The sequence below is a fragment of the Pogona vitticeps genome, chromosome 12 (assembly GCF_051106095.1).
Source record: "Pogona vitticeps strain Pit_001003342236 chromosome 12, PviZW2.1, whole genome shotgun sequence".
NCBI classification, from domain to species: Eukaryota; Metazoa; Chordata; class Lepidosauria; order Squamata; family Agamidae; genus Pogona; species Pogona vitticeps.
The window spans coordinates 14084271-14112240 of NC_135794.1; the positions used below are offsets into that span (position 1 = coordinate 14084271).

Genomic DNA, 27970 nt, shown 5'->3' on the forward strand with positions numbered 1-27970 from the left:
GGTCTGGCCCTAGGGGGGCGGACCCTCATTATTGCCACCTGTGTGGGAGTATTTGTATACGAATACAAACACCCCCATCTCTAGTCCCAATGGTTCCATCAGTCAATACAGATATACCATAAAATCACTGAAAACATAATCCTGGATGAAAGTCATACAATTCAAGATTCCATCTATCGATAGAAAGAGAGCAAACATATTGGATAGCAGGATATTTCAGGGGCATGCATCCCTGAGCCCAAATTGTGGTACCTCAAACAGACCAGGTTCTTCACCAAAAGAGTTAGCAACTAGCTATAAATCTATTCTCCATGTATACATGTAATGTTTGTTAGAAGGTACTGTGATAACCTGTGGCAAAGAGATTAAAAATCATATACAGTATGTTGTATATGACTACTAGCTACAGATTGTCCTGCCTCCTTTATATTAATCAAATGCCTTTCAAAGCCACTTATATTTCAGAAAATCATAGCACCTGCTAAAGAGGGCTTAATTCTGCATTCTGTACAGTATTTCCAGGTAATCATTCCTCTGCCTAATAATATGATTCGCCAGTGCAAGAACAAAGAGGGCTGGTACATCCACTGAAGCTGTCAAGCAAGGAGAGACTATAGTCCCAGGATGTAAAATGGGTATCACTTTATTATTTAAATATGCGTGCCCAACGCGTTTCAGCTAATATATTTTTAGCCTTCTTCAGGGGCTATAATATATAAAATAAAAGAGAAAAAGTGTATAGGTGAGCTTCCTATTTGTATGGGACAACATATAAGAATTTTTTATAACATTGGAACACTTTGTGCAAGCATTAATACAATATTAGATATTTAGAGTAATTTACATGTTGTAAGTACAACATGTTCTAATTTTATAAAAATGTCTTATATGCTGTCCCGTATAAACAGGAAGCTCACCTATATGCTTTTTCTCTTTTATTTTATGTATTATAGCCCCTGAAGAAGGCTAAAAATACATTAGCCAAAACACGCTGTGCTCACATCTTTAAATAATAAAGTGATACCCATTTTACATCCTGAGATGATCGTCTCTCCTTGCTTGAAGACGACACCCCCAGTGCAAGAACCGGTCCTAGAGGTTTTCTGCTCCTCACACTCTGTTTTACTCACACTTTGCTTAAACCACAGATTATATTTTCATACGATAGGCGCTCCCTTCCACAGCCACCTGAGATCCGGGCAGGTTGCTAGAAACATTACGTACAACAGAAGAACAAAGGGCAGCTACTTTATAACAGATTCACAGAAAGGGGTAATCTTTCTTTCACAAAAGTTGGAGCAAGGAAGTGGGGGACACTCACTTGTAGACGGTTCCTCCATTGCCATGACCGAGGATGTCTCGATACTGTATGTCTTGTTCATTCATCTCCACAAGGAAGAAAGAAAAACAAAAGAGATGTCATGCTGTGGATGGAAGTGTCAAGGAAAAGCAACTCTAGGCCATAAACAACCAGCCGTCTGGGTCATTTCAAGTTCAGCTGCAAGAACGAGGAGATCAATACAACATTTGCTGTCCAATTTATAAAAGACAATGCCAAGGGACAAAGTGATGGAAAGTTTAATGACAATTTGTTTGCCTGGGTCATTTCATTAAAGTTTGATAAAAGGTGTCAAAATGGAATGATAACATAGCTCAAGAGGAGCAGATCACTGATACAAAGAGGAGAAAAGGGGCCTTGAGTGCACAGTATAAACAAGGCCTAGGTCAGAAGGGGCCTCGACAGCCCCTCAGCCAATACTCTGACCTTTAACATGACCAGAAATGCGCTGCTGTTGGCTACCTAGTTTTGTCACAGAGGTGGGAAGGAGCCACCCAGAACAACATCTTCAAACCCACCGCAGGGATGGTATATGTAAGAAAGGGGAATCCTGAGCTGCCCCAAATTTTAAAAAAAGAAGCCATTACATGCAGTGCATAATTCAGTCTTTTTGCAGTTAAAAAGACTGGGTGTCAACTGAGGTTCGTGAGCTCTCACTCTACAGTCTCCCCATCTTGTGTCACCAAATTTACGACAAGTAAATCTCTCAACCGCAATTGAGAGATCAACCCTGTTATACCTCAACCAGTCCTTGGGGGACTGAGGCCAGAACTTTGAACCAAGAATTTCACAACTGGACAACAACAACAAGAACCAACAACTCATGATGAAACATACAATTCTGATACACTGACTTTATTGAGTAAAATGTGTCAGCACCTTTCAACCATAATGTATGGATTCTTAAAACAAATCACATACTATAACAATAAAAACAGGGAAAAAAGTCTACTTGAAATCCATTGAATCCAAGCTTAAAATTGTGTCTGCTGCAATACAATGCAATGACTATTTTATCCATGGAAACAGTGGAAACAAGGGGTGATTCCATGGAAATACTTTTCGTTTTTTACAAGGTTCAAGTCTAAGGTCTGGGTAATCTGTGACAATTAGAAGTGCAATGGCACAAAAGTGGACTTCATAGAAATTGCTTTTGGAGTCTGCAGTCTACTTAATATATTGAAATAAAAGAATAATAGAATAATAGAGTTGGAAGGAGCCGGTAAGTCCATCAAGTCCAACCCCCTGTTCAGTGCAGGAATCCAAATCAAAACAGATCTGACAGATGGTTGTCCAATTTTCTCTTAAAATACTTCAGCATTGGAGCACTCAACACCTCCCAAGGTAATTGGTTCTGTTCTTGTACTGCTATAACAATTTTTCCTGATATTCAGCCTAAATCTGACTTCCTGTAGCTTGAGCCCACTGTTGCGTGTACTTTGGGATGATCAGGAACAGATCTTGCCCCTCCTCTGCGTGACCACCTTTAAAGAATTAGAGAACAACAGTATTGGAAGGTGTCTTAAGGGTCAACTAGTCCGTTTCCATGATGAAGGAGGACTAAACTATCCCTACCTGTATCGAACCTGTTTAAAAATCTAAAATGCTTCCACTTTCAAACACCTCAGTCTGTAAAGTTTTTTTCCAAATCTTTTGTCAAAATCTCCTTTCTTGTAGCTTACTTTGGGTCCTAACTTTTGGAGCAGCAGAAAAGAAACATGCTCCATCTTCTCCAAAACAGAACTTCAAATATAAGAATAAGGCTATCATATATCTCTAAATCTTCTTTTCTCCAGGGTAAAAATATTAGAAACACAGATTACTGGAGTTAGAAGAGGCTTATAAGGCCATTGAATCCAATACTCTACTCAAGGCAGGAATGAGTATTCAATTATTCTTTAAAGCACTTTGTTTCCAGAACATTTGCCATCTTCGACATCATCCTTTGTATGCATTCTAGTTTTTCATTGCCCTCTGTACAATTATTTCATAATTGTACACAGTATTTAAGGTGACATCTGACCAAAGAAGAATTCAATGGCGCTATTACTTCCCTTGACCTGTATTTCTGTTGCTACAGCCTACAATTGCATTCACTTTTTTTGCTGCCACATCGCAGTAATGATGCAGGCTTACCTTGTGCACTACTAAGGCCTTTAAAGTCTTTTCAAAAATACGTCTGTCAAGGAAAATGTCCTCCACATTATATTTGTGCACCAGACTTTACACGATAAAAGGTAGAACGTAAAACTAACTTGCTTTTTTGGACCTGTTCTCCAATCTGCTAAAGCTACCTTGAACTCTGAATCTATCTTCTTAAGTATTAGCTATCTCTGCCTGTTTCTTATCATCCTCAAATTTGATAAGCATTTCCTTTACTCCCTCATCCAAATCATTTATAAACATGGTGAATAACAGCAGGACCAGTACAGAATCTTGCAGCCCTCAACTCGTTGCTTCTTTACATGATGATGAGATACACATTTGGTTGCAGAATCATACTCGGAGAGTCCTTATAAATGGCTCCTTCTCAAACTGGCAGAAGGTAGCAAGTGGGGTACCACAGGGTTCAGACTTGGGCCTGGTTCTCTTCAACATTTTTATTAATGACTTGGATGAGGGAGTGCAAGGAAAACTTATCACATTTGTGGGTGACACAAAACTGAGTGGAATAACTAATATCCTGGAAGACAGAAACAAAATTCAGAAAGATGCTGAAACACTCAAACACTAGGCTGAGAACAACACAATTAAATTTAACAGAGATAAGTGCAAATTTCTACACATGAGGGAAAGAAAACCAAATGCGGTTACAAGATGAGGGATACCTGGCACAGCAATACTACGAGTGAGAAGGATCTTGGAGGCATTATAGATCACAGGCTGAATATAAGCCAACAGTGTGATGCAGCTACAAAAAAGGTAAATGCTATTTTAGGCTGCATTAACAGAAGTATAGTCTCCAAATCCCATGAGGTATTAGTCCCCCTCTATTTGACACTGCGTAGGTGTCATATAGAGTCCTGTGTCCAGTTCTATACCTCACACTTTAAGAAAGATGCTGTCAAGATCCCCACGTGGCCCCTACTTGTTTCACCAAACTAACAGCTCACGCTACACGTCTTTCAGCTGCCACCAGTTGATTACATCAACATTTATTATCAATGACAGAGGTCCAGGCCATGTGTCATTTTAAAAAGAACCAAATAGAAATTGTTTATTGTTACAATTGTTTATTGATGCTTCCAATGTTGGAGGGAAAGCCTTTTGAGAGCTTGGAAAGCAAACAGGCAGGGAGAAAAAGGCTGGAAATTTGAATTTCCCGCCCTTTCTCCCTGCCTTCCAAGCTCTCAAATGGCTTCGTCCGGTGGAAATCTACGAAGGCAAGAAGGCAGGGGGGAAAGGGGGGAAATTCGAATTTCCAGCCTTTTTCTCCCTGCCTGTTTGCCTTCCAAGTTCTCAAAAGGTTTTCCCTCCAACATTGGAGGAAGCCGACCAGATAGGCGGGATATAAACAAAACAAAACAAAACAAAACAAAAAATAAAAAAATAAAAAAATAAATAAAAAAATAAAAAAAATAAATACTACTACTACTACTACTACTACTAATAATAATAATAATACTAATACTAATACTAATACTAATACTAATACTACTACTACTACTACTACTACTACTACTACTACTACTAATAATAATAATAATAATAATAATAATAATAATAATAATAATAATAATAATAATAATAATAATAATAATAATAATAATAATAATAATAATAATAATAATAATAATAAGCCCTTCGAGAGCTTCGAAGGCTCCCAGTGGCCGCGGCAGTGCGGGGGGGGGGGTGTCTCCGGATGCCTTCCATTGCTTCTGTGCCTGGAAGGCATCCAGAGGTCCCCCGCTGCCGCCGCTGGGAGCCATGCTGCGCCGGGCAACCCAAGCCATGCTCGGACTCCTGGGAGTCCAAGCATAGCTGGGGTTGCCTGGCGCGGCTACCGCCGGCGGCGGCAGGGTGGGGGACCTCCGAATGCCTTCCAGGCATCGAAGCAATGGAAGGCATCCGGACACCCCCTCTCCTACCGCCGCCGCCGGGAGCCATGCCCAGCTATCCCAGCCACGGCTGGACTCCCAGGAGTCCGAACATGGCTTCGGTTGCCTGGCGCGGCACAGCTTTCCGCCGCCGCCGCCAGGAGCCGAGCCGCATCCAGCTATCCCAACCATGGTTGGACTCCCAGGAGTCTAAGCATGGCTTGGGTTGGCCAGCGCAGCTCGGCTTTCAGCAGCGGCGGTGGCAGCAGGGGACCTCCGGATGCCTTGCAGGGCTTCTCCGCCGCCATGGGAGGCATCTCGGAGGTCCCCCCCCGCCGCCGATAGTGGCTCCAAAGCACTATCGGCGGCGGGGGGGGACCTCCGAGATGCCTCCCATGGCAGCGGAGAAGCCCTGCAAGGCATCCCGAGGCATGACCTACAGCCTACAGACTGGAAGGGGGAGGCCGGGAAAGCACCAAATTTGAATTGGGCGCTTTCCCCACCTCCCTCTTCTGGTCCGTAGGTCGATTCTCCGGCCGCAAGTTGAAGTAAAATTTTGCGGCCGAAGAAGTACGTAGGTCGAAAAGTACGTAAGTGGAGCCGTTCGTAAGTCGAGACTCCACTGTATCGGAGAAAAAACTCTTAACTGTTCGAGCACTACGACAATTTATTTATTTATTTATTTATTTGTTTGTTTGTTTGTTTGTTTATACCCCGCCTATCTGGTGATTTTGACTACTCTAGGCGGCTTACAACATGGAGCACAACACATATATAAAAATTTATAATGCAATTACACAATTCAGCAAGATGGAAAGCGTATAAAATAATACAAATAGAAGAGGGGAAAGAAAATTGGGAATTAACTGGGGGGGGGGGAAGGCCTGCCTGAACATCCAAGTTTTTAACTGGTTTTTAAATGGAACCAATTGCCTCAGGAGGTGGTGAGCACTTCAACACTAAGAAGCATTCAAGAGAAAATTGGGCAACCATCTGTCAGATTTGTTTTGATTTGGATTCTTGCATTGAGCAGGGGATTGGACTCGATAGCCTTCAAGGCTCTTTCCAACTCCATTATTCTCTGATTCTCTGAAAAACCACTGGCTATTCTTTCACTATTGGCCTACAAATCAGCTACAAATCCATCTTTACAATAGCATCATTTAGCCCACATTTTTGTTACTGTAGTTTTCTGTGTATATGACCCCTCCCCCAATGTACAGGACGACCCCTAATTTTTACCCTTGTCAGAGGCGGAGGAGCAGTCAATGGGCAGCAGCAAGAGATGGACAAATGCGGCTGCTCCTTTGCCTCTGTCTCCACTTCCTCCTCCTGCTGCTGAGCCTGCAAGTGGCTTTTTCGGCCAGCTGACCGGCGGGGCTTGGGAAGGAGTGCAGGAGAGCCCTCCCCCACGCTCCTTCCAAAGGACCCGCCGGTCAGCTAGGGGGAAATTTTTTCCCCATAGGGAAAATGCGATCGCTTTTGCGATCACAAAATCTGCATCGCTATGCAGATTCGTTGTTAAACGGGGCACCCGTTAAGCGAGGCACCACTGTACATGTAGTTACATAACAAACCACTGTGACTATGTCCAATCTCTACTTATGCCAATAAAGGTTTTACCTATCCATCCATCCATCCACCCACCCACCTTTTTTGCTGTCTCCCACCTTTTTTCCTTATTGGAATTGTTTGCAGTTGTGCATTTTGAATTTTGCATTTCTGAAACTCCTAGGACTCCATTTCTTGTTAGAATTTCCTGCTATGGAACCTTACTTATCATTGTCTTGAGTTTGTTAAAATTCGTCGTCGTTTAGTCGTGTCCAACTCTTCGTGACCCCATGGACCAGAGCATGCCAAGCCCTCCTATCTTCCACTGCCTCCCATAGTTGTATCTTGGTTGCTTCGATGACACTGTCCAACCATCTCATCCTCGGTCGTCCCCTTCTCCTCTTGCCTTCATACTTTCCCAACATCAAGGTCTTTTCCAAGGAGTTTTCTCTTCTCATGAGATGGCCAAAGTACTGGAGCCTCAGCTTCAGGATCTGTCCTTCCGGTGAGCACTCAGGGTTGACTTCCTTCAAAATGGATAGGTTTGATCTCCTTGCAGTCCAGGGGACTCTCAAGAGTCTCCTCCAGCACCACAATTCAAAGGCATCAATTCTTCGGCAGTCAGCTTTCTTTATGGTCCAGCTCTCACTTCCATACATCACGACAGGAAAAACCATAGCTTTGACTATTCGGACTTTTCTTGGCAAGGTGATATCTCTGCTTTTAAAGATGCTGCTGAGGTTTGTCATCGCTTTCCTCCCAAGAAGTAGGCGTCTTTTAATTTCGTTTAATTTTGTTAAAATTACTTTTTTTTAAAAAATCCAGCATATATGGCTACACTCTTTGGTTTCCTTTGAAATCAAGAATTCTAGTAGAACATGGTCACTTTCACCCACGCCCAGAGACCTTTGGGTAGAGTGGGTGGCATATAAGTTGAATAAATAAATAAATATTGCCACTTCCTCCACCAAGTCATCTCTACTGATTAGAATCAAATCAAGGATAACTAGTCCTCTAGTTTCTTTCTCCACTTTTTGTAGGAGCAAATTATCAGCCACATAAGCCAGGATTTTCTTGGAAGGGCCATATTTTCAGAATTTGCCTCCCAACAGATATCAGAATAACCAAAATCTCCCATCACCACTATGTAATGCCTCTTTGAGATCCTTACAATTTGGTTTTCAAAAGTTTCATCCACATCCTCTCCTTGATTGGGTGGTCGGTAGTAGACTCCAACTACCATGCTTCTTTTGTTTTTCACTCAAACTGCATTGATCCAGATGCTCTCAATGGGACAGCCAATCTCCTCCTGTATTTCTGTGCAGGAATGTGTATTTTTTTACATATACTGCAACCCCACTTCTCCTTCTATTCTCTGTTATTTTTGAGTGCAGGACATGTAATAATGGACTTAAATTACAGGAAACCAAAATTCGATTGCATATCAGGAAAAGCGTCCTAAATGTTAGACCAATACAACAATGGAACCAATTACCTCAGGAGGTGGTGAGTGCTCCAACACTGGAGGCATTCAATAGAAAACCAGACAATTAACTGTCAACTATACTCTGATGTAGATCAGGGGTCTCCAAATTTTTCAGCATGAGGACTACATCGTATATTTTACACATTTTTGAGGGCCGAAGGGGGGGGAACTGTTTATAAGTCCAAGCTAAGCACCTACAGCCTCTTTCTCTGTCCAGGCAAAGGTTGGAAAGAGAGGTTACTTACCTGTAACCATGGTTCTTCAAGTGGTCCTCTGTGAATCCACACAAATGGGTTTTACTGCCCCTGCACAAGACTCCTCGGAATATTCTAGAGCTTAAAAAGACGTGATTAGTAGGATGTTGCCCCGTGGTGCGGGTTCTCCGCCTGCCCATAATACCTCAGTTCCAAAATGTCTGCCGCTGTCAAGGCTCTGACCGTGGCAAAGCTCAAGACACTAGATGATGGACAGCGGGGATGATGGGTGAGATGTGTGGATTCACAGAGGACCACTCAAAGAACCATGGTTACAGGTAAGTAACCTCTCTTTCTTCTTCATGGCCTCTGTGAATGCACACAAATGGGTGACTAGCAAGCTCCCTTACTGGAAAGGAGGGCTGTCACGCTGACAACAAAATCAGCACAGCCCTTCCAAAATTTGCTTCCTTCTTGGACCTGACATCAACATGTTAATGTGTCACAAAAGTCGAGGGTGTAGACCAAGTGGCCACTCGACATGTCAGGGACTTCAACACCACACAACCACGCCGTAGATGTAGCCATAGCCCTCATAGAGTGCGTCTTCAGCACTTCTGGCAGAGTCTTGCCTGCCAAGTCATATACTAAAGTAATAGCAGAGACAATCCACCTCGAGGCTGTCTGTGAAGAGGCAGGAGAGCCCTTTTGTGGGCCATGAAAGCATACAAAAAGTCTGCAGGAAGTGCGGAATTCCTTAGTCCTGGAAATGTAAAATGCTAAGAGACGACGAACATCGAGGGAGTGGAGCATGCACTCACATCAGAAGAGGGATCAGGAAATAACGTCGGAAGAATTAGAGGTTGAGTAACATGGAAATCAGAAATCACTTTGGGAAGAAAGGACACATCTGGTTGTTGTGGGTTTTTCGGGCTCTTTGGTCATGTTCTGAAGGTTATTTTTCCTGATGTTTCTCCAGTCTCTGTGGCCGGCATCTTCAGAGGACTGGAGTAGGAACTCAGTCCATGCTCTGTTGCTGTTTGTTGGATAGTTGAGTCTTTATAGCTGTGGGGACAGCTTTTGTCCTTTTCAGGAGATAGGGTGATGATGGTGATCAGCTTGTTTTTGTTGTGGATGTATTGCTCTGATAAGAGGGAGAGATTATCTGTCACTGTGATTGATGGGTGTCTCTAGCTGTTCTTTTTTGTGCAATAATCCCTGGTCCTTGTAGAGTTCGTTGACATTTTGCAGACTGTATTTTGCAGTGGTGGGAGCCAGGCCTTATTACGTTTTAGACCTTCCTCTTTTTTTGTTGAAGCTCTGTTGGTGCTTAGGGATTTCAATGGCTTCCCTGTGCAGTCTAACATAATGTTTGCTGGTGTTGTCCAGTACTTCAGTATTCTGAAATAAAATTTCACATCCAGCTTGTTTTAGGGCATGTTCAGCTACTGCTAATTTTTCTGGTTGTTTTAATCTACAGTGTCTCTAATGTTCTTTGATTCTGGTGTGAATGCTGCATTTTGTGGTCCCAATATATACCTGTCCACAACTGCAAGTATCCAGTATACTCCTTCAGTGGTGAGGGGGTCCCTTTTGTTCTTTGCTGACTCTTAACATTTGTTGTATTTTTGTGGTGGGTCTGAATACTGTTTGTAGGTTGTGTTTTTTTCAAAACTTTCCCCATGCGGTCCATGACCTCTTTGTTGTATGGCAGAAATACTTTATTTGTGTGTGGATATTTTCCTCTTCAGTTTGGTGTTGTTTTCTTGGTCTGATGGCTCTTTTGATTTCATTCTTGGAATAGCCATTCACCTGTAGGGCCCATTTCAGATGGTTAAGTTTGGTGCTGAGAAATTGAGCTTCACAGTTCTAATTTTATTCCGACAACTTTGTCGGAATAAAATTGAATGTAAGGGGCACCAGCTCGAAGAGCGGACAGCTCGCTTGCTCGATGTGCAGAGGTTATAGCCACAAGGAACAAAGTCTTGATAGAAAGAAGTTTGAGATGCGTCAAGGCCATGGGCTCATATGGTGGACGAGCAAGTGCATGGAGAACAACTTGGAGAGACCACTATGGAAGTGGAGGCCGTGGAGGTGGGCGCATGTTCCACAAACCTCTCAGAAATCTCTTCAAAGTATGATGAGAGAATAAATGAGAGGCCTCTGACCCGCTGATACAAAACTACAGCAGAAATATGAATTTTCAACGTTGAAGAAGCCAAACCTTGGTCAAACAGATAACGAAGGAACTGGAGAAGGATGTCCAAAGAGAAAGGAACTATGGTAAATTCCGCAATGCAGCAAACTTGATGACAGCATTCCACTTATATGAATACAGTAATTGAGTAGAAGTCTTCCTAGCCCTATTTAAGACTTCAGCCACATTGAGGGAATTGTCCATGCAGTGAGGTGTAGAGAGTCGAGGTCGGGATGACAATTCCAGTCTTGGTCCTGAGTCAGAAGGGACAGTTGAAGAGGTAACCTCAGGAAGTCGGTAGCCATGGCTCTGAGAATGGTGAACCACGGCTGTTGAGGCCACCATGGTGCTACTAGAGTGGCATCGGAGTTCAGCTGATGGAGCCTGACTATTGTTCGCTGGATGAGAGGAATGGGCGGAAAGGGATAAAGGAGACTGTCGCCCCAGTCCACCATGAAAGCGTCCCCAAGAGAGTTATCTTCCTGCCCGTGAGCAGTACCTGCTGCATTTGGAATTGACCTGGGTGGCGAAGACGCCCACCAACTGCAGAGAAGACGGTGTCATTGAGGGCCCAGTCATGGGTTTGGGTGGTAAGACGGCTCAGATGGTCGGCGACCTCGTTCTCTGTAGCCATGTGAAGGGCCACTGGAAAGACGTGGTGATCGTAACATCATTCCCATAGCTGAACCGCTAAATAGAGAAGATTTAAAGTGCCACCCTGTTTGTTGATATAATATAGGGTGGTCATAAGTGATGACTTGGACTCCACGACCAACTATGAAAATATGGAAATCTCAGAAGGATTTGATGACTGCAAGCAACTCCAGGTGATTGATGTGCAGCAGTCTCTCTGAGCTTGACCACAAAGCGTGGACCTCTCGATGACTGCAGTGTGCACCCCATCCTATCTGACTGGCATCTGTTGTGACTTGTACCGTGAGCTGGAGAGGCTTGAATGGGCGGCCCACCAGGAGATGAGGGACGAAGGTCCACCAGGTAAGTTGGTGAGCCAACTCCTTGGAAGGATGGTCTAGCAGAGGGTCGAACTGCGATAGGTACCAGGCCTGTAAGGATCTCATCTTCAGTCTCGCATGTTGGAGTACAGACGTAATTGAAGGTATCAGACCTAGCAGGTGCTGTGTACGGTGAGCTGTGACTGTGGTACAACACCAAAAAGGGTGAATGGCTCGCCTTAGCTTGAGTATTCTCTCTGGAGGGGTAAACACCCTGGCTACGATGGAATAGAGATGTGCTCCAATAAAATCCGTGGTCTGAGATGGCTCGAGACAATTTTTTGTAGTTGACTTGAAGGCTGAGATCTACCAGAGTCTGTAGGACAAAAGTAGTGGCCCTTCAGGCTGCACTGTTTGATCGTGCTACTATCAACCAGTCGTCTATATATGGAAATATCACACTTTGTGAAGGTCTTCAGAGTGGTGGACAGGCCGAAGGGAAGGGCAAAAAATTGATAAACAATGTCCATGAAGAGAAAATGGAGATATTTGAAATAATGTTCGTGAATTGAAATATGAAAATATGCATCCTGGAGATCTATAACCACGAACCAGTCGCCTGGTTGAAGCAGAGGGATGACTGATTTGAGAGTAACCATGCGGAAATGCCTCAGAAAAATGTTCAGCAGATAGAGGTCTAAGATGGGATGGAGGCCTCCATCCTTTTTGGGAACCGTGAAATAATGTGAGTAAAAACCGCTGGGGATATTTTGGGTAGGAACCTTCTGTATAGCATGTTTGTGAAGACGGAGCGTAACCTCATCCTCTAGAACAGGTATGTTGTGGGTCTGACATGACCAAGAGGAGGAGGCTCATACATAGGTAACCGAAATGTATGATGGTGAGCACCTAAGTGTCCTTGGTGATGGTGGACCACTTGTCAAAAAAGGGAGCCAGCTGGGGATGTTGGGGATAGTCCAAGAGAGAAGAGTCAAATATCTTGTTTATTTTTTTTCTTGTAGAGCAACAGAAACCTTATCTGCATTGAGCAGGGGCCTGGGACCAGAAAGGAGGAGCAGAAGAGGAAGGTTGAGAAAAGTTGGATCTCTCATGAACAAGAGCCAGAGGTCTGTAAGGGCGATAGGGATGCTGGTATGATTGATAGAAAGTGAAAGGCTTATGCCACTGTTTGCGTTGGTATTTGGGCTGTTGAACGGAGTAAGAGCGGGCAGTCTTGCGAATGTTATGTACATTTTCCATCACCTCGTCAAGTCTTATTGTTGAAGGGGCCCACGCCATCAAAGGGCAAATACTCAATACAGGACCAAGCATCGTCAGTGATCCCCGCAGCCCGCAGCCATGTATGAAGTCTAAGGGCAATGGCAGAAGCCAAAGATTTTGAAGCAGCATTAGCCGTATGGCGAGATGCAAAACGTTGTTGTTTAGCCAAAGTACAGTGGTGCCTCGCTTAATGAGTGCCCCGTTTAACGATGAATCCGCATAGCGATGGAGTTTTTGCGATCGCAAAAGCGATTGCTTTGCAATGTTTTAAATGGGGAAATCGCTTTGCGATGATCATGGGGAAGCACTTCCCCACGATCATCCCAAAGGCCCTCCCCTGAAAGAGAGCCTTGGACCTGCAAGGGGAGAGAGAGAGAGAGAGAGCGGGGTTTGCGAAGCTGGATTCCCCTGAGCCAGCCCGCTGATGGGCAGGTATTTGCAAAGATTGCTGGGAAGCCAGCTTCGCAACCCCCAGACTTCCTCTCTCTCTCTCTCTCTCTCTCTCTCTCTCTCCCCCCCCCCCTTGCAACTCCAGCCTGGGCAGGGAGACTCAGTCACCCTGGCCGTGGCGGCGTGGTGCCTCAGTCTCCTTGCCCAGGCTGGACCCGCAAGGGGTGGAGAGAGAGAGAGCGCACTGAAGCACAGCTGATCGGCGGTTCCAAAATGGCCGCTGGCTGTGTTGCCTCGCTTTAGAAGCACCGAAAATGGCAGCGGGATAGAGGATTTTCGCTTAACGGTGAGTTTTTCCCCACAGGAACACATTAAACGTGTTTTAATGCGTTCCTATGGGGTTTTTTGCCCCGCATAGCGACAAATCCATATAGCAATGATTTTTTCAGAACGAATTATTGTCGCTATGCGGGGCACCACTGTAGTCGCCTCAAGGTGGGTATTCAGAGCGCTGGTTCTAATCTCTTCAGGAGCAGCTTGAAAGATAAGGGAGGATTTTGTTCTATAGCTGCCTGTGATAGGCCCCCATTGCAGCTTGATAGTCTGACACCGTCATAACAAAAGAAGCCAGAGAATATAGACTAGTGGTTCTTAACCTTTGTTACTCAGATGTTTTTGAACTGCAACTCCCAGAAACCCCAGCCAGCACAGTTGGTGGTGAAGGCTTCTGGGAGTTGCAGTCCAAAACTCCTGAGTAACCCAAGGTTAAGAACCAGTGATATAGACAACAACCTAATACGTCCAGTTTCCTTCCCTCCTTATTAGCAGAAGTGACTAGGACCAACTGCCTGCTCCGGACTGATTTGATTGCACAATAATGGAATTTGGTGGAGGATGTTTGACCAGGAATGCTGTTATCAGTGCCGTGAGTGCGGTAGTGATTCTCCACACATATTAAGATCTGTAAGGACATTGATGGTTTGTCCCGAGATTCCTTAATATCATGATGTTCCTTAATAGCATGGCTGGGATGAATGCCAAACTCAATGGAGGAGATTTTTCTTGATTAATGTCATCAAAGACAAGGTCATGCTTGGGAGGAGATGGCTGTTGAATGTCCAGTTCCAACAGTTTGGCCATGCGAAGGATGAGCTGTGTGTAAGAAGTAAAATCCTCAGATGAAGCTGGAGAATGAACATCTGCAACATCAGAATCTGGGGTTGGTAGATTTGATAGGGACTCCCTGGATGTCTCAGAGGGAGGATCATGTGCAGAAACTGTCGATGCTGAAGATTCTCCCAAGATAGAAAGAGATGAAGAGGGAGAGCGTTGGCGACCTCAAGAGACAGAAACAAGAGGGGTTGGTGCTGGAACCTGATGGTCAGAGCGGGATCCAGCTAGAGAGACAGAGTGGTGCAAAGTCGAAGCTGACGGTACCGTAGAAGAGAGTTGCTGTTTAGATGGAACAGGCTTGTGTCGAGCAGACTCGTGTCGGGATGAAATTGGGTCACAACGCGGTACTTTAGCGCTAGACCAATGGTGTTTAGAAGATTTCTTAGACATCGGCACCACTGGAGCAGGCTAGTAACAGGCTCAGTGTTGACTCTGAACAGGAGGTTGGGGCATAAGCCTACCAAATGCACTTGGGACGCTCATAATAATCTGGAACAAACCTTGGGTCATATTCATTGAATTTGTATCGGTGCAGATCACCATGTCAATTGATGTCATAAGAGGCTCTCCTTATTCAGGAAAGGCATGGCGTCAAGATGGATGCGGAACAAAGATTACCTCCCGATATTGCGGGGACGGAGAAATGTGATGCCGCTTTGCTGTCCTCTTCTTTAGAGGGGATTGCGAAAACAATGCCTCCGAATTCGACAGGGATCACAGTCGCCAACCGGTCAAAACAGGGCTAGAATGGGCCGAGGCCAGGCTGCATATGATATCAGCCTCAGAACGGCCATGACTTGGTGACAAGCTTGGTATGGAGACCACAGCTTGAGCCCGAGTAGAAACACTCGATTCCCCTGCTTCAGAAAAGGAGCCTCAGTCCGGGATGTCCCTTGACGATTCCTCCAGGATGGGAGATGGGAGGGAGACATGGACAACTGGTGACTCACAAGGCTGATGAGGTTTAGGACCCCGCTTTGTTTTCTTTTGTTTGACTCTGTCCTGATCCTTTTGCTTTTTAACAGATTGAGTCCTCGACGAGACCAAAGAATACTTCGACATCGAGGTTGACATCAATACCAATGCAGATTTAGGCTTGGAAGCCTTGGTAGAAGACCTCAGCGAGGGAGTCATAGCAGCCAACAGGATGGAAGACTCAGAACGAGATGCTGGAACTGGGCTAAGTTCCATTGTGGGGCTGGTTCGCAGACTAGAAGGTGCCAAAGATTTTTCCCACAAGTGGGACCTCAGTCTTTGAAGCCGGAGTTTTAGGTCCGGTTTTGTTAACTTTTTACACTACAGACAAGTGTGAGTTTGGTGACTCTCACCCAGACAGAACAAGTAATGATCATGGCCGCCCGTAAAAGGCATTTTATTGGCACACATCATGCAGTGCTTGAATGCGCTGAGGAGGCCATAACAAGGGGCGGGTAGGGAGGGGAGAGGGGGGAGGCAAAGAAAAGATAATTCGCAGGGAACGTACGTAAGTAAAAAATTTGATTAAATTCGTAATCTAAGAATTGAAAATCATAAAGCAGTCCAAAGAGCACAAAACCGTAGGTAGAATCACAAATCACAAATAGCTCTAGGAGTCACAGAGAAGTCCGATTTCAGTGGCAACTAAAAGGAACTGAGGTATTATACGCGGGTGGAGCATGCACACCATGGGGCAACGTCCTACTAATCAAGTTTTTTTAAGCTCTAGAATATTCCGAGGAGTCCTGCGCAAGCGCAGTAAAACCCATTTGTGTGCATTCACAGAGGCCATGAAGAAGTTGTTATTTTTTCAGACTACACCACCAGAATCTCCCAAAGGCCATGAAGTCTGGCAATGCTGGCTGAAGGATCTGAGATATTCTAGTTTTTAAAAGAGTACTTTTCAGAGTTTTGCTGTATGGCAGAGACAGTATTTGCTTGTAAACAGCCTTTGAATAACTGACCCATGTACATGGTGCAGCTTCTGAACTGGAAGGCCAGGAAGGAAGCATTGTGCCATTGTTCATGTTGATTCGTTTCCCCATATTCCCTGCATGCTGGCTTTCAATTGTTATACAGTAGGACCACTGTATCCACAGGATCAGTACCCACAGTTTCACTTATCCAGTACCTGAACATATATATATATATATATATATATATAGAGAGAGAGAGAGAGAGAGAGAGAGAGAGAGAGAGAGAGAGAGAGAGAGAGAGAGAGAGAGAGAGAGAGAGAGAGAGAGAGAGAGAGAGAGAGAGAGAGAGAGAGAGAAACCAGTAGGACTACGGTATCTGCAGGGAATAGGTTTCAAGCCCCCCCATCCCGGAAAGCATGGGTATAAAAAATGAATGTTTCTATACCCATGCTTTCCGGGATGGGGGGGCTTGAAACCTATTCCCTGCAGATACTGCGGTCCTACTGGTTTCTATCCATCACTGCCTGCCCTTTGGACTTTACATTTTGGTTGTAAAAACAGGATGAAGACATTCCAATGCGAAAAAAATGACATGGTATCTCTCATATCTCTTTCCTGGCTGTTTCCTCTCTCACTTCTAGTCTATTTCTCCAAGCTTTTGAGCACTTCACAGCATAGTTACCCCAAAATGCACTTCTCTGCTTAAGTAAACCTAGACCCATGATAGACAAAGTTAATCTCCCCCCCCCACTCATTGCAATTAAAGAGCCATTGTTCTCAACTTTAATAAGGTATTAAAATGGAGCCTCCAAAAGTCCCAAAGGCTGCCGTGAGAGGGTTGAAGTCAGACCCCCTTGGGCAAGTCGGCTCCTTTTCCCTTCCCTCTCCAGCACAGGCACTTGACTTCCACCTCAGGTCTTCCATGACAGCCCTCCTCCCGTCCATTTCCCTCTGGAGGCTGTTTGTTTCCATTGAAGGCACGTGGAGGCACTGGTTGCTTTTTACCCTGACCCCTACTCGGCGCCCATACCCACCATTGTCCATGTCTGGAGAATGCCCCCCATACATGCACACCCAAACCCGAGGAAAGCCCTCCTTTCTTAGGCTTAGCTTCCCTCTGTGTCCACCTCGGCTCCAATGATTATAATATTAACCTTAGACATGCAAAGCTGGAAGGGATCCTAGAATCTCCAAACTTTTCAGAGAGAAGCCTGGGGAAGGGCAGGAGCTGCGTTGTTTCCTCGCGGCGGATAGGCTGAGAGAGAACGCATGCATATTAGAGCAGGGGATGAGCAGGAGACTAATCCTGTTGCCAAGCACTGTTAGGGAAGGTAGGAGCAGGATGGCAAAGGTCCTAGAGTCCAGGCTGGGCCAGATAAAAAGGCAAGGCGGGCCGGATGCGGCCCAGGGACTATATTTTGGAGACCCCCTGATGTAGATTATTCCAGCATTAACTGGGGTTTGGACTTGATGGCCTTATTGGTCCCTTCCAACTTCATTATTCTATGATTCTCCTGAACAAGCAATGAAATCCACATCACTCCAGCAGGGATGCATTGGAAAAGTCTCCCTAAAGAATTGTGATGTAGACACTTACTTTAATCTACCTCTGTTCAGGGACATCAAAAGAAAAACAACTCAGACTTGCATCACTGGAAACAGATTCACATTTGCAAAGAAAATCAAGTAGTTTGGAGAACAGCTATTCTGAGGCTTAATTATATGAACTTCGATTCAGGAAGGACCAATAAAGGCTTCACAAGCACAACTGTGTTAAGAATTTCTCAGGAGTGTTTCCTTGCCCACATTGTTTAGCTTGCCTTCAGTCAAGCAGTGTGAAGCAAACGCCCCTTATATGGGTCATTTATTTTAAAAAGACTCTTCTGTTTTCCTTGAAGGAGACTAAGGTGTGTAATTTTCATTGCTACAGTTGTATATGGAACTGACAGAAGAAACAGAAATTAGGACAGAATACCCATATATCAGAAAATATTGACTGATACAATTAGTAAAATGCAAGGCAGATCCATGATTAGTCTAAGATATTTTCAGCCTAGACAAAAATGATGGGAGAGAGAGAGAGAGAGAGAGAGAGAGGGTGGGATGGTCAGACAGACAAAGAGACAGATGAAATCCTGCCATTTCCCTCATTAACGAACATGGGCCCCATCCCCTAAAAAACAGAAGCATTTGTATGAGCATTTCTAACATTCCAGATTACTCCTCTCATCCAGTTAGCCACTAGAGTCGGGCAGCAGGTGGTTCTTCCTTTCAGGCAGTCCCCAGTTCAAAGACCCATGAGATAAATTACATAGAGCCCTTGATGAAAGGACAAGCCCACACCAAGGCCCCATTGGCTTGGACTTCACTGTAAGTATGGAGGCTCAAATAAGGATGATTGTGGAAGAAACATCTCAAGGAATAATTATTAACTTATCTCAGAATCTGCAGACCTCAGACAAACCATAACAACTATAAGTCTATAGTAAACACGTAATATAAACTTTTCTGAAGCAGTCTTAATTGGCTACAAATATTAACAGAATGAATAAAAAGTGAAAGAGTACCAATTATAAGCCGGTAAATAAAATACTCTTTTGTTCATTATCTGCTGCTCTGGAGAAAATCAGTATGCATCTCTTATAAATCATTAGAAGCAAAAATATTCAATTAATCCTTATTTGATACAAAAAGCTTCAGCAGAAGCTGGACCCTATAAGCTATACCTCCTCTGTACCAATCGAAGCTCTAATGGCTTCAGAAAGCAGTCACACTCTATGAGCAGACAATTGAAGAGATTTAGTAAATCCCACTTTATAGAGCACAGACTAATCAGAAAACACAAGCCAGTCAAATGTTTCTTATGAACTGTTGACACTACATCAATGCCGAATCAATTGGCGGCATTTTTGCTGAGTGACAGAAAAGAAATAAATATTTATATCACATAACCTATATCAATGGACCTAGGCAGAAAGCTATTTCTAACCTGTCAATATCTGATTATCTTGAAGAATCGTATCCCCTTTCTTTTAATGATTAATATGAATTCCTTATTAAATCTAAGTAGAGAGGAAAACATCTTTATTAATGTTTTAAAGCAAAAGGTGCAAAATCCCTTATACTAGACTAAAGTGTGGCATTAACCATCAAATTGTAAAAAGCCCTTAAAACTTACAAGCAATGAAACTTTGCCACCAGTTCTTCTCTATCAAACACAACTCACAACAGCATCCAGAGCAAGTGCTCCAAGGAAATGCAGCAGTTCAGAGCCTAACCCCCACCCTCACCCCTAGTCGCCCAGAGTAGACTTCGGTCTAGATGGGCAGGGTATATATTTATTTAATTAATTAATTACAGTTTAGCTCTCCCTAACAGGGACAGAATTGAAACATGGTACATATGGATAGTGCATGAACTGTACACATGATGTCTTTCCCATCCATGTTCTATGCACTTATGTGCATCCCATATGACACATCCCACTGTCCACACAAAGCAAAATGATTAAGGAAACATGTACACTGGGAACGACTGCTGACCAGCATATCCAAAGCAGATTAAAAATAAAGTTACTCAACCATTTCAGCAGACTTTCACTCCATTACTTTTTATACTGAGTATTCAAGGAATATCAAAAGAGCACAGCTAATGCCCAGCATGGCCAGAAAACTAAGCAAGTCTTCAATCTTAAAATCAGCTTTTCCCACATTCTAACATGCATGATGGACTTATCAAAACTAAATGACTGGAATAATTTTCTTCCTTTTCAAGTATTAAAAACCTTAATTCCATTATTTTAAAAAACTGAAATGCATCTGTTCCCAGTTATTTAAAAAATGTTTTTCTAAGTTCAGCTTTTTCTTCTCTACCATATAAAACTTAAATATTTATTATAAAAAGCATTTCTGAAAGATTAAACAAAATAGTGTTTAATAATAATACTGTTTAAATAATATTTACCTTTTTAACAAAGCTTAAATCTGCATACCTATATTTCAAGCAAGAGCCACATTCTATTCCTAAAAAGACAAACTGAAACCATATTCCTAAGTTTTACTTAAACAATTCTGTCCACAAATAAGCAAGGCTATGTGCAGGTGACACTGGCAGACCCATTCTCATCTATTAAGAGCACAATGTTACAGGTGATCTGCTGAAGGACAAGCAGGAAGACCAGCTTTTATCTTCTTGACACGCTCAACTACAACTACTTGATTCATGAAATGCCAATGAGGCTTGGAGAGGTCACTGTGTGAAGGCACTGAATACGCATCTGAGATAATTAAGATTTCAGCCTTCGAAACACGGAAGGGAAGTGAACAGCAGTTAAGAAAATCAATAAGAGTCTTTTATTTGCAGTGACACAGATGTCTCAGTCAATAGTGTCTAATAGGCAAGCTTGATCGCAGTGGACAGGTGCCTGCCTCCAAGGCTATCAACGGGCTTTCACCATGACAAACATTAAAACTTATTTATGTTGCTATTGAAGAATCCTTCTGCCTTGCAGGTACTTTCATTTAGTGGTATATATTTAAAATCATTATGCTACTTTGGGCCTTCCTGTCTCTTTGAATCAAACATGGCCAGAAAGGACTTACCTTGAGGGGTCCATTTGCCCGTCAATTGTGAGGCAATTGTAAGCACTAGAGGAAGGAGAGGAAGCCTTCTACAGTTTTCCTCTTTTATACAGGAAACAAACAACATGGGGGCCCAAAGAACATGACAATGTATACTTTCTACTAGTGCTTCAGTTATTCAACATCTGGCAGCAAATGCATTTACACCCATATGCAAAGCTGTGACAAACCAGAAAACCTATTTTGTTATTCAAAATTGATTAAGTTTTCTTCTCTGAATTGAAGCAACAAAATGAAGGGTGGGAAAGGCACTTCAATCTATTTGGAGCTAAATCTGATTAGTGTGTTTTGAGAAAAGGGAAGCAAATTGCTGTGCCAATCCAAATCAATCAGGACAGAGACTCCTCTGTAATACAAGTCCTTTCACAGCCTCTCTACTACTTTATTAAAAGAACACATTACTAATAAATGAGCAGTAAGCATCTCCAAGGCTATCTTGAAACAATTAAGGTGAAAGGTCATCCTGTTTGTAGCTGGCCTTAATCCAATGCACCTACCTGGCCATTAGCTAATATTTTCTTCAGCTCTGCCGACGACTTCTTCAAACTACAGAATTGAGAAAGACAAAGGGGGGGGGCATTTTAGTAACTGAACAGAATCATTGTTCATATAAAAGTTCATACTGTTGCTTATTGTTTCACTTGCCAACAATCAGACATGTGTGAATCAGCACAGATACATCAACCTGGAATAAAATATTGATAACATGCCTATATAGACTTCCCGTATTTTTCCATGTATAAGACTATACTTTTGTCTAAAATCTTTAGACTGAAAATTGAGTGTCGTCTTATACACGGAAGTAAGCTGAAGAGAGGAAAAAAACCAAATGGAGGGGAAAGCAGAGATCAAACTGATCCTGCAGGGCTTTGATCCCTGCTTTCCCCTCCACTTGCTAAGCCTTAGCAAAAGGAAAACAGGGATCAAAGCACTGCAGGATGGCTTTGATCCCTCCTTTTCCCTCTGTTTACTAAGTTCCATGGGGCTCAGCAAAAGGAGGGGGGAAAGGATCAAAGCAATCCCATGATTGTGTAAAGGGGGAAAGGATCAAAATGATCATGCAGTCATGGAATTGCTTTGATCCCTTTCCCCCATGGGGCTTAGCACAAAGGGAGAAAGCAGGGATCGAAGCCATCCTGCAGTGCGTTGATCCCTTTCCCCCTAAACGTGCTAAGCCCCACTTAGATTTCTTAATTTTGGGTTAGAAAATGGGGGCGTCTTATACATGGGGCATCCTGTACACAGAAAAATACAGTACCTTTTATCATTTACATAGAATCATAGACTAATGGAGTTGGAAGGGGCCTTTAAGGCCATCAAGTCCAACCCCTGTCTCAATGCAGTAATCCAAATCAAAGCAGATCTCAGACAGTTGTCCTATTTTGTCTTAAATGCCTCCAGCGTTGGAGCACACTCACCACCTTCTAAAGTTATTTGGTTCCACTGTCGTACTGCTCTAACAATTAAGAATTTTTTTGTGAACCTAAATCTAGTTTCCTATAGTTTGAGTTGATTATTACGTGCCCTCCACTCTGGGATGATCGAGAATAGAGCCTGCCCCTCCTCTATGTGTCAAAGTTTGCAGTATTTGATAAGAGCTCTTCAGTCTTCTTTTCTCAACATGCCCAGTTCTTTCAGTCTTTCCTCACAGAGCTTTGTTTCGAGACCCATGACCATCCTTGTTGCCTGCCTCTGAACTTTTTCCAGTTTGCTGGCATCCTTCTTAAAATGGACACAAAACTGGACACAGTACTCTAGATCAGGCCTAACCAGTGAAGAATAAAGGGGAAATAGTAACAAAGTAGTGTTTAGGCACTAGATTGGTGGGATATAAATGTAATGAATGAAGGAATGAAAATAGTACCTCATGGGATTTGGAGACTATATTTCTCTTAATGGATCCTAAAATAACATTTGTCTTTTCTGGCAGCCACATCACACATTTGACTCATATTCAGCTCTTGATCTACAACAATCCCAAGAAACTTCCCACTCATAGTACTACTGAGGCAAATATCCCCCACCTTGTAAGCATGCATTTGTTTTGTTTTCCTCTAAATGCAGAACTTATGTCTACAGCATTTCTGTCATCTACCGGGGGGGAGGGTTCCCAATCAAAAATGAGATGAGTTTAGTATAACAGGCTTTGTTCTTGAAAAATCCATGTTGCCATCTAGTTATTACTGCACTGTTTTTAAGGTGCTTGGACAGCGACTGCTTTATAATCTGCACCAGAATTTTCCCTGAAATTGATGTCACCCTGACTGTTCTGTAATTCCCAGGTTCCCTCTTTTTGCCCTATTTAAAGACAAGGTCAATCTTAACTCTCCCCCAATCATCCAGTACTTCACCCATCCTCCATGATTTCAAGAAAACAATAGACAGTGGTTCTATAATCTCTTCCCGTCAGTTCCTTCAATATCTTTGGATGCAGTACATCCAGCCCTGGGAATCTGAATACAGTGGTGCCTCGCATAGCGATCACTCCGTATAGCAATGAAATCACTTTGCGATGGACTTTTTGCCATTGCAAGAGCGATCACTTTGCGATGGCCCCAATGGGGAAATTTCGCTTTGCGATGATCGCAGGGAAGCGATCATCGCAAAGCCCCCATTTTTGGCCAGCTGATCAGCGATTCCAAAATGGCCGCCCACTGTTTTGCCTCGCTTTAGAGGCACCGAAAATGGCCGCCGCAATGAAGGATTTTCGCATAAGGTTAGTTTTTAAGCCCATAGGAACACATTAAAAACGTTTTAATGCGTTTCTATAGGCTTTTTAAAATCGCTTAGCGATGAAATCTCTTAGCAGCGATTTTTGCTGCACCAATTAACATCGCTAAGCGAGCCACCACTGTACATTTAAAGTACTGTAGTAAGGTACTCCTTGATTATTTGTTTATCAATCTCAAACTGCATCCCTACTCCCTCCTTTTGTACTTCACATTTGATTGGAGGAGCACAGACTATCTTTTCGGAGAAGCCCGAGCTGAAGCAGGAACTGAGCACTTCTGCGGTTTCTTTATCATCTGTTACAATTTTCCCATTCCCTCTGACAATGTTCATCTCTTGCTAATCTCAGCCCATTCTCAGCTTTTAGTTGCCTAACAATTCTTTGCTACTTGTCTGTAATCTTCCTTTGTACCCTGACCTTCATTCCCTGAAGTGTTCTTCTGGATGTGTCCTTTTAAAAATCATTTTCAGGTCCTCTCTGAGCTTTTTGTGAGGCCACACAGGTTTTTTTTTTTTTTTTGCTCTCTTCTATCTTTTTTTCTTGTTGGAATTGTTTGTAGAATTTCCTTTTCAAAGAAACTCCCATCGATCTTGGACTCCTTTTTCTGATAGGATATCCTGCCATGGAACCTTACCTATCATTTTTTGGAGTTTATTAAAACTAGCTTTTCTAAAATCCAGCATATATGTGCAGCTACACTCTCTTTAGAAATTACAAAATCAAGTAGAACACGGTCACTTCCCCCCAGAGTTCCTCTTGTTGCTACTTCCTTCACCAAGTCATCTCTATTGGTCAGGATCAAATCCAGGATCCTAATCAATAGAGGTCACTATAGAGGCTCATCATTTAGTCGTGTCTGACTCTTCGTGATCCCATGGCCCTCCTATCCTTCACTGCCTCCCAGAGTTGTGTCAGATTCATGTTGTTTGTTTCGATGACACTACTCCTCCAATTTCTTCCTCCACACAAGCCAGGAATTTCTTAGAAGGTCTATATCTGGCAGAATTTGTTTCCTTACAGGTATCAGGATAATTGAAATCTCCCATTACTACTTTGAAATTCTTGCATTTTTGTTTCTGAAAAATTTCATCTGCATCTTTTTCTTGGTGGGCTATCAGTAGTAGTTCCAACTAGCCTGTTCCTTTTGTTTTTTGCCCCAATTATATTAATTCAGATGCTCTCGATGGGACAACCAGGTTCGTCCTCTTGTATTTCTATTCAGGAACATGTGTTTCTGACATATTGTGCTACTCCAACTCCCTTTCTATTCTTCCTGGGTTTTTTAAAAACAATTTATATTCTTCAGTTGCTGTATTCCAGTCATGGGAATCATCCCACTAAGTTTCAGTTATCTCTATCAAGTCATATTCACCCTCCTGAACTCGGATTTCCAGTTCTGCTTGTTTGTTTCCCACGCTCCTGGGATTCGTATATGGACACGGACCTTCAATTACCTTCTGGTAGCTTTCATTGCCTACTCTCCACACTGGATTCTGCGTCTGCATTTCCCACAAAACATCCTCACTGTCATATCTCGGTGGTTTAGGTCTCTGGCTGTGAAGTCAGAGGTTGGGAACTCAGTTCCCCACTGTGCCTCCTTGACAGGGACTAGACTCAATGATCCATAGGGTCCTTTCCGACTCTGCAGTTCACATTACATGACATCTTTAGTCTCTGTGTCCACCCCTTCTTCTGCCTTATCTCCCATCCTGTTCTTTACCCCTGGTCACTAAAGCTCCTACCTCACTTTTGCTCCCTAGCACATCGTCGTACCTCCTTTTAATTGGACATTGCTAGATCACTAGTGTCCCATGAGGCTTTGGAGTGAGCTTGGGGCACAAACCTGCACTGCTTTCATGAGAATGAGAGGAAACTATGCACAAAGAGCTTTTGTGAAGCCCTACTGATTTTAATAGGACTTGTGCAAGAAACATTTCTGCTATGTTGTGCCCTTAAAAGTTAAATGGTGAACAAACCACATAAGCACTACTGCTACACAACTCACTCCTGGGGGGGGGGGAAGAAAGCAAAAAAGAGGGGGAAAGGTACCTTCTTGACAGCTATAAACATCTTGATCATTGATCATGACTGAAATAGAAATGTGTATGTAGTACCTTTGTTCTTTAATAGGCTTCATATCTGCTGGACTGCTTTAAAGAAGAGTCCTTTGCGAAATGAAATGTATACTGATCTTGTCATCTCTCACAACCAACTGTTTTGTGAACATGAAACAGAGGCAGACTGTCAGTGACTTCAAAACAGTCATTCCTAATGCAGATGAGTTTGGGAAAATGAAAGCCAATTAACTGCCCCATTAGATGTCAGCCTCAGCTCAGGGCACTGTTTCTAGGGCTTTCTCAGAACTGGCTCAAAGTAGGTGGAGAAAACAAACGACCACAGAACAGGCCAGGAAGGGAGGGGGATTGCTAGGAAAAACATCACTATTAAGCATAAATTGTGTAATAACACAGGTTATTACAATTATAATACTTTCTTGAGAATCCTTACACTCTTTTTGGTCAGCAATAGGTTTATTTTCAACTTCAAGTTTTTCCATTTAACCACTTAACCACAGTACTTATCTATCAACTATAGGATTGTCTGACTTCTCATGGGCTGGGTTAGACAAAACACATACCGTATTTTTCACTCCATAAGACGCACCTTTCCATAAGACACACCAATTTTTTAGGAGAAGAAAACAGGAAAATATAATCTGTTTTCTTCACTCCATAAGATGCACAGATTTTCCACCCTCCTGTTTTGTGGTAAAGAAGTGTGTCTTATGGTGCGAAAAATACGGTAATTTTCCAGCATTGGGAAGCATTTTCAGCTCTTAAAAAACCACCCTGAGTCCATCAAACAGCATGGATTTGCATTATACTCTGTTTCCCCGAAAATAAGACCTGATCTGAAAATAAGCCCTAGTATGATTTCTCAGGATGCTGGTAATATAAGCCCTACCCCCAAAATAAGCCCCAGTTAAGTGAAACCCTGCCCTCCACCGTTGTGCAGCCTTGTGCAGCAACCAGAAGAAGATATGACTGTATTAGAATAAATGTAGATTGTTGTACATGAAAAAAATACAACCTCTCCTGAAAATAAGTCCTAATAAGTTTTTGGAGCAAAAATTAATATAAGGTTTACAATATAATTATAATATAATTAATATAATATAACCCTGTCTTATTTTCGGGGAAACATGGTACTTATGGATAAATACTCTCTCCTGCATCTCCTACATATACTAGACAATAGAAGGACCGTCCTATCTTTGAAGCCTTTTGTTTTGTGCCTTTGTGCAAGATTTTATTTTCACACATCCCACTATTTAGCATTTCTACATGCCTTTGTTCTTGACTGCTTATTCAAATTCAAGTCCAGTATCCGTCACAATCATCCCTATAATCACAATTTCACAATCATGTTTACATTTTTTTTTCAAATGTATGAAAGAGCCATGCTGGATCAAACTAAAATCGCCATGCAGCTCTTGCAGGGGCCACCCACACTCTCCTGGGAAGCCCATAAGCCGGACATGAGTGCAACAGTATCCTCTCACTCAAACTCCCAATAAACTGATATACAGAGGAAATATGGCCTCTGGTACTGGAGGAGCGATATAGCAATCACAACTAGTAGCCACCGATAGGTCCATTCTTTAGTAATTTGCCCAACCTTTAAAAAAAACTGTTCAACTTGGCTGCCATCACTACATCCCATTTCACCAAATTTTACAGTTTAATTATACACTGTGTGAATTATATGCTGAATCTCCTACCATTCAGCTTTAATGGATGAATGAAGATAGGGGGATCTTGAACTAGGAGACTGATTCAGAGGTGTTTCCCTGATGCAGCTCCTCCCTTCTACTCCTAGGCCATTCTGTACACAGTCATTTTATTCTCATAACTTTTCATGCAACACAGCCAGGATCCACAAATCCTGGTCCCTTCTCCATTTCCCCTGTATTTGGGGTTCCCTCAAGCATTGCTCTTCTTCCATTTCCTGCTAAAATCCCCTGGCTGTGAGTCTTGATGCGATACTCAGCTGATTCAGACCACCCTAACATTTTTCTGTAGCCACTATATCGAGCACAGCCCCTG

The 27970-nt window shown here is 43.0% G+C and overlaps 1 protein-coding gene across 2 annotated transcripts in view; it reads right to left on the reverse strand.

The window, feature by feature from the left end:
* Positions 1-27970, reverse strand: part of MAP2K5 (mitogen-activated protein kinase kinase 5) — a 204179-nt gene that overhangs the window by 153526 nt on the left and 22683 nt on the right. For both annotated transcript variants that reach the window (XM_072981835.2, XM_072981834.2), the window contains exons 7-8: positions 21631-21679; positions 1322-1386 (exon numbers count right to left, since the gene is read on the reverse strand). In XM_072981835.2, coding sequence (XP_072837936.2) covers positions 1322-1386; positions 21631-21679 — 114 coding nt within the window. The remainder of the gene's footprint in view (positions 1-1321; positions 1387-21630; positions 21680-27970) is intronic.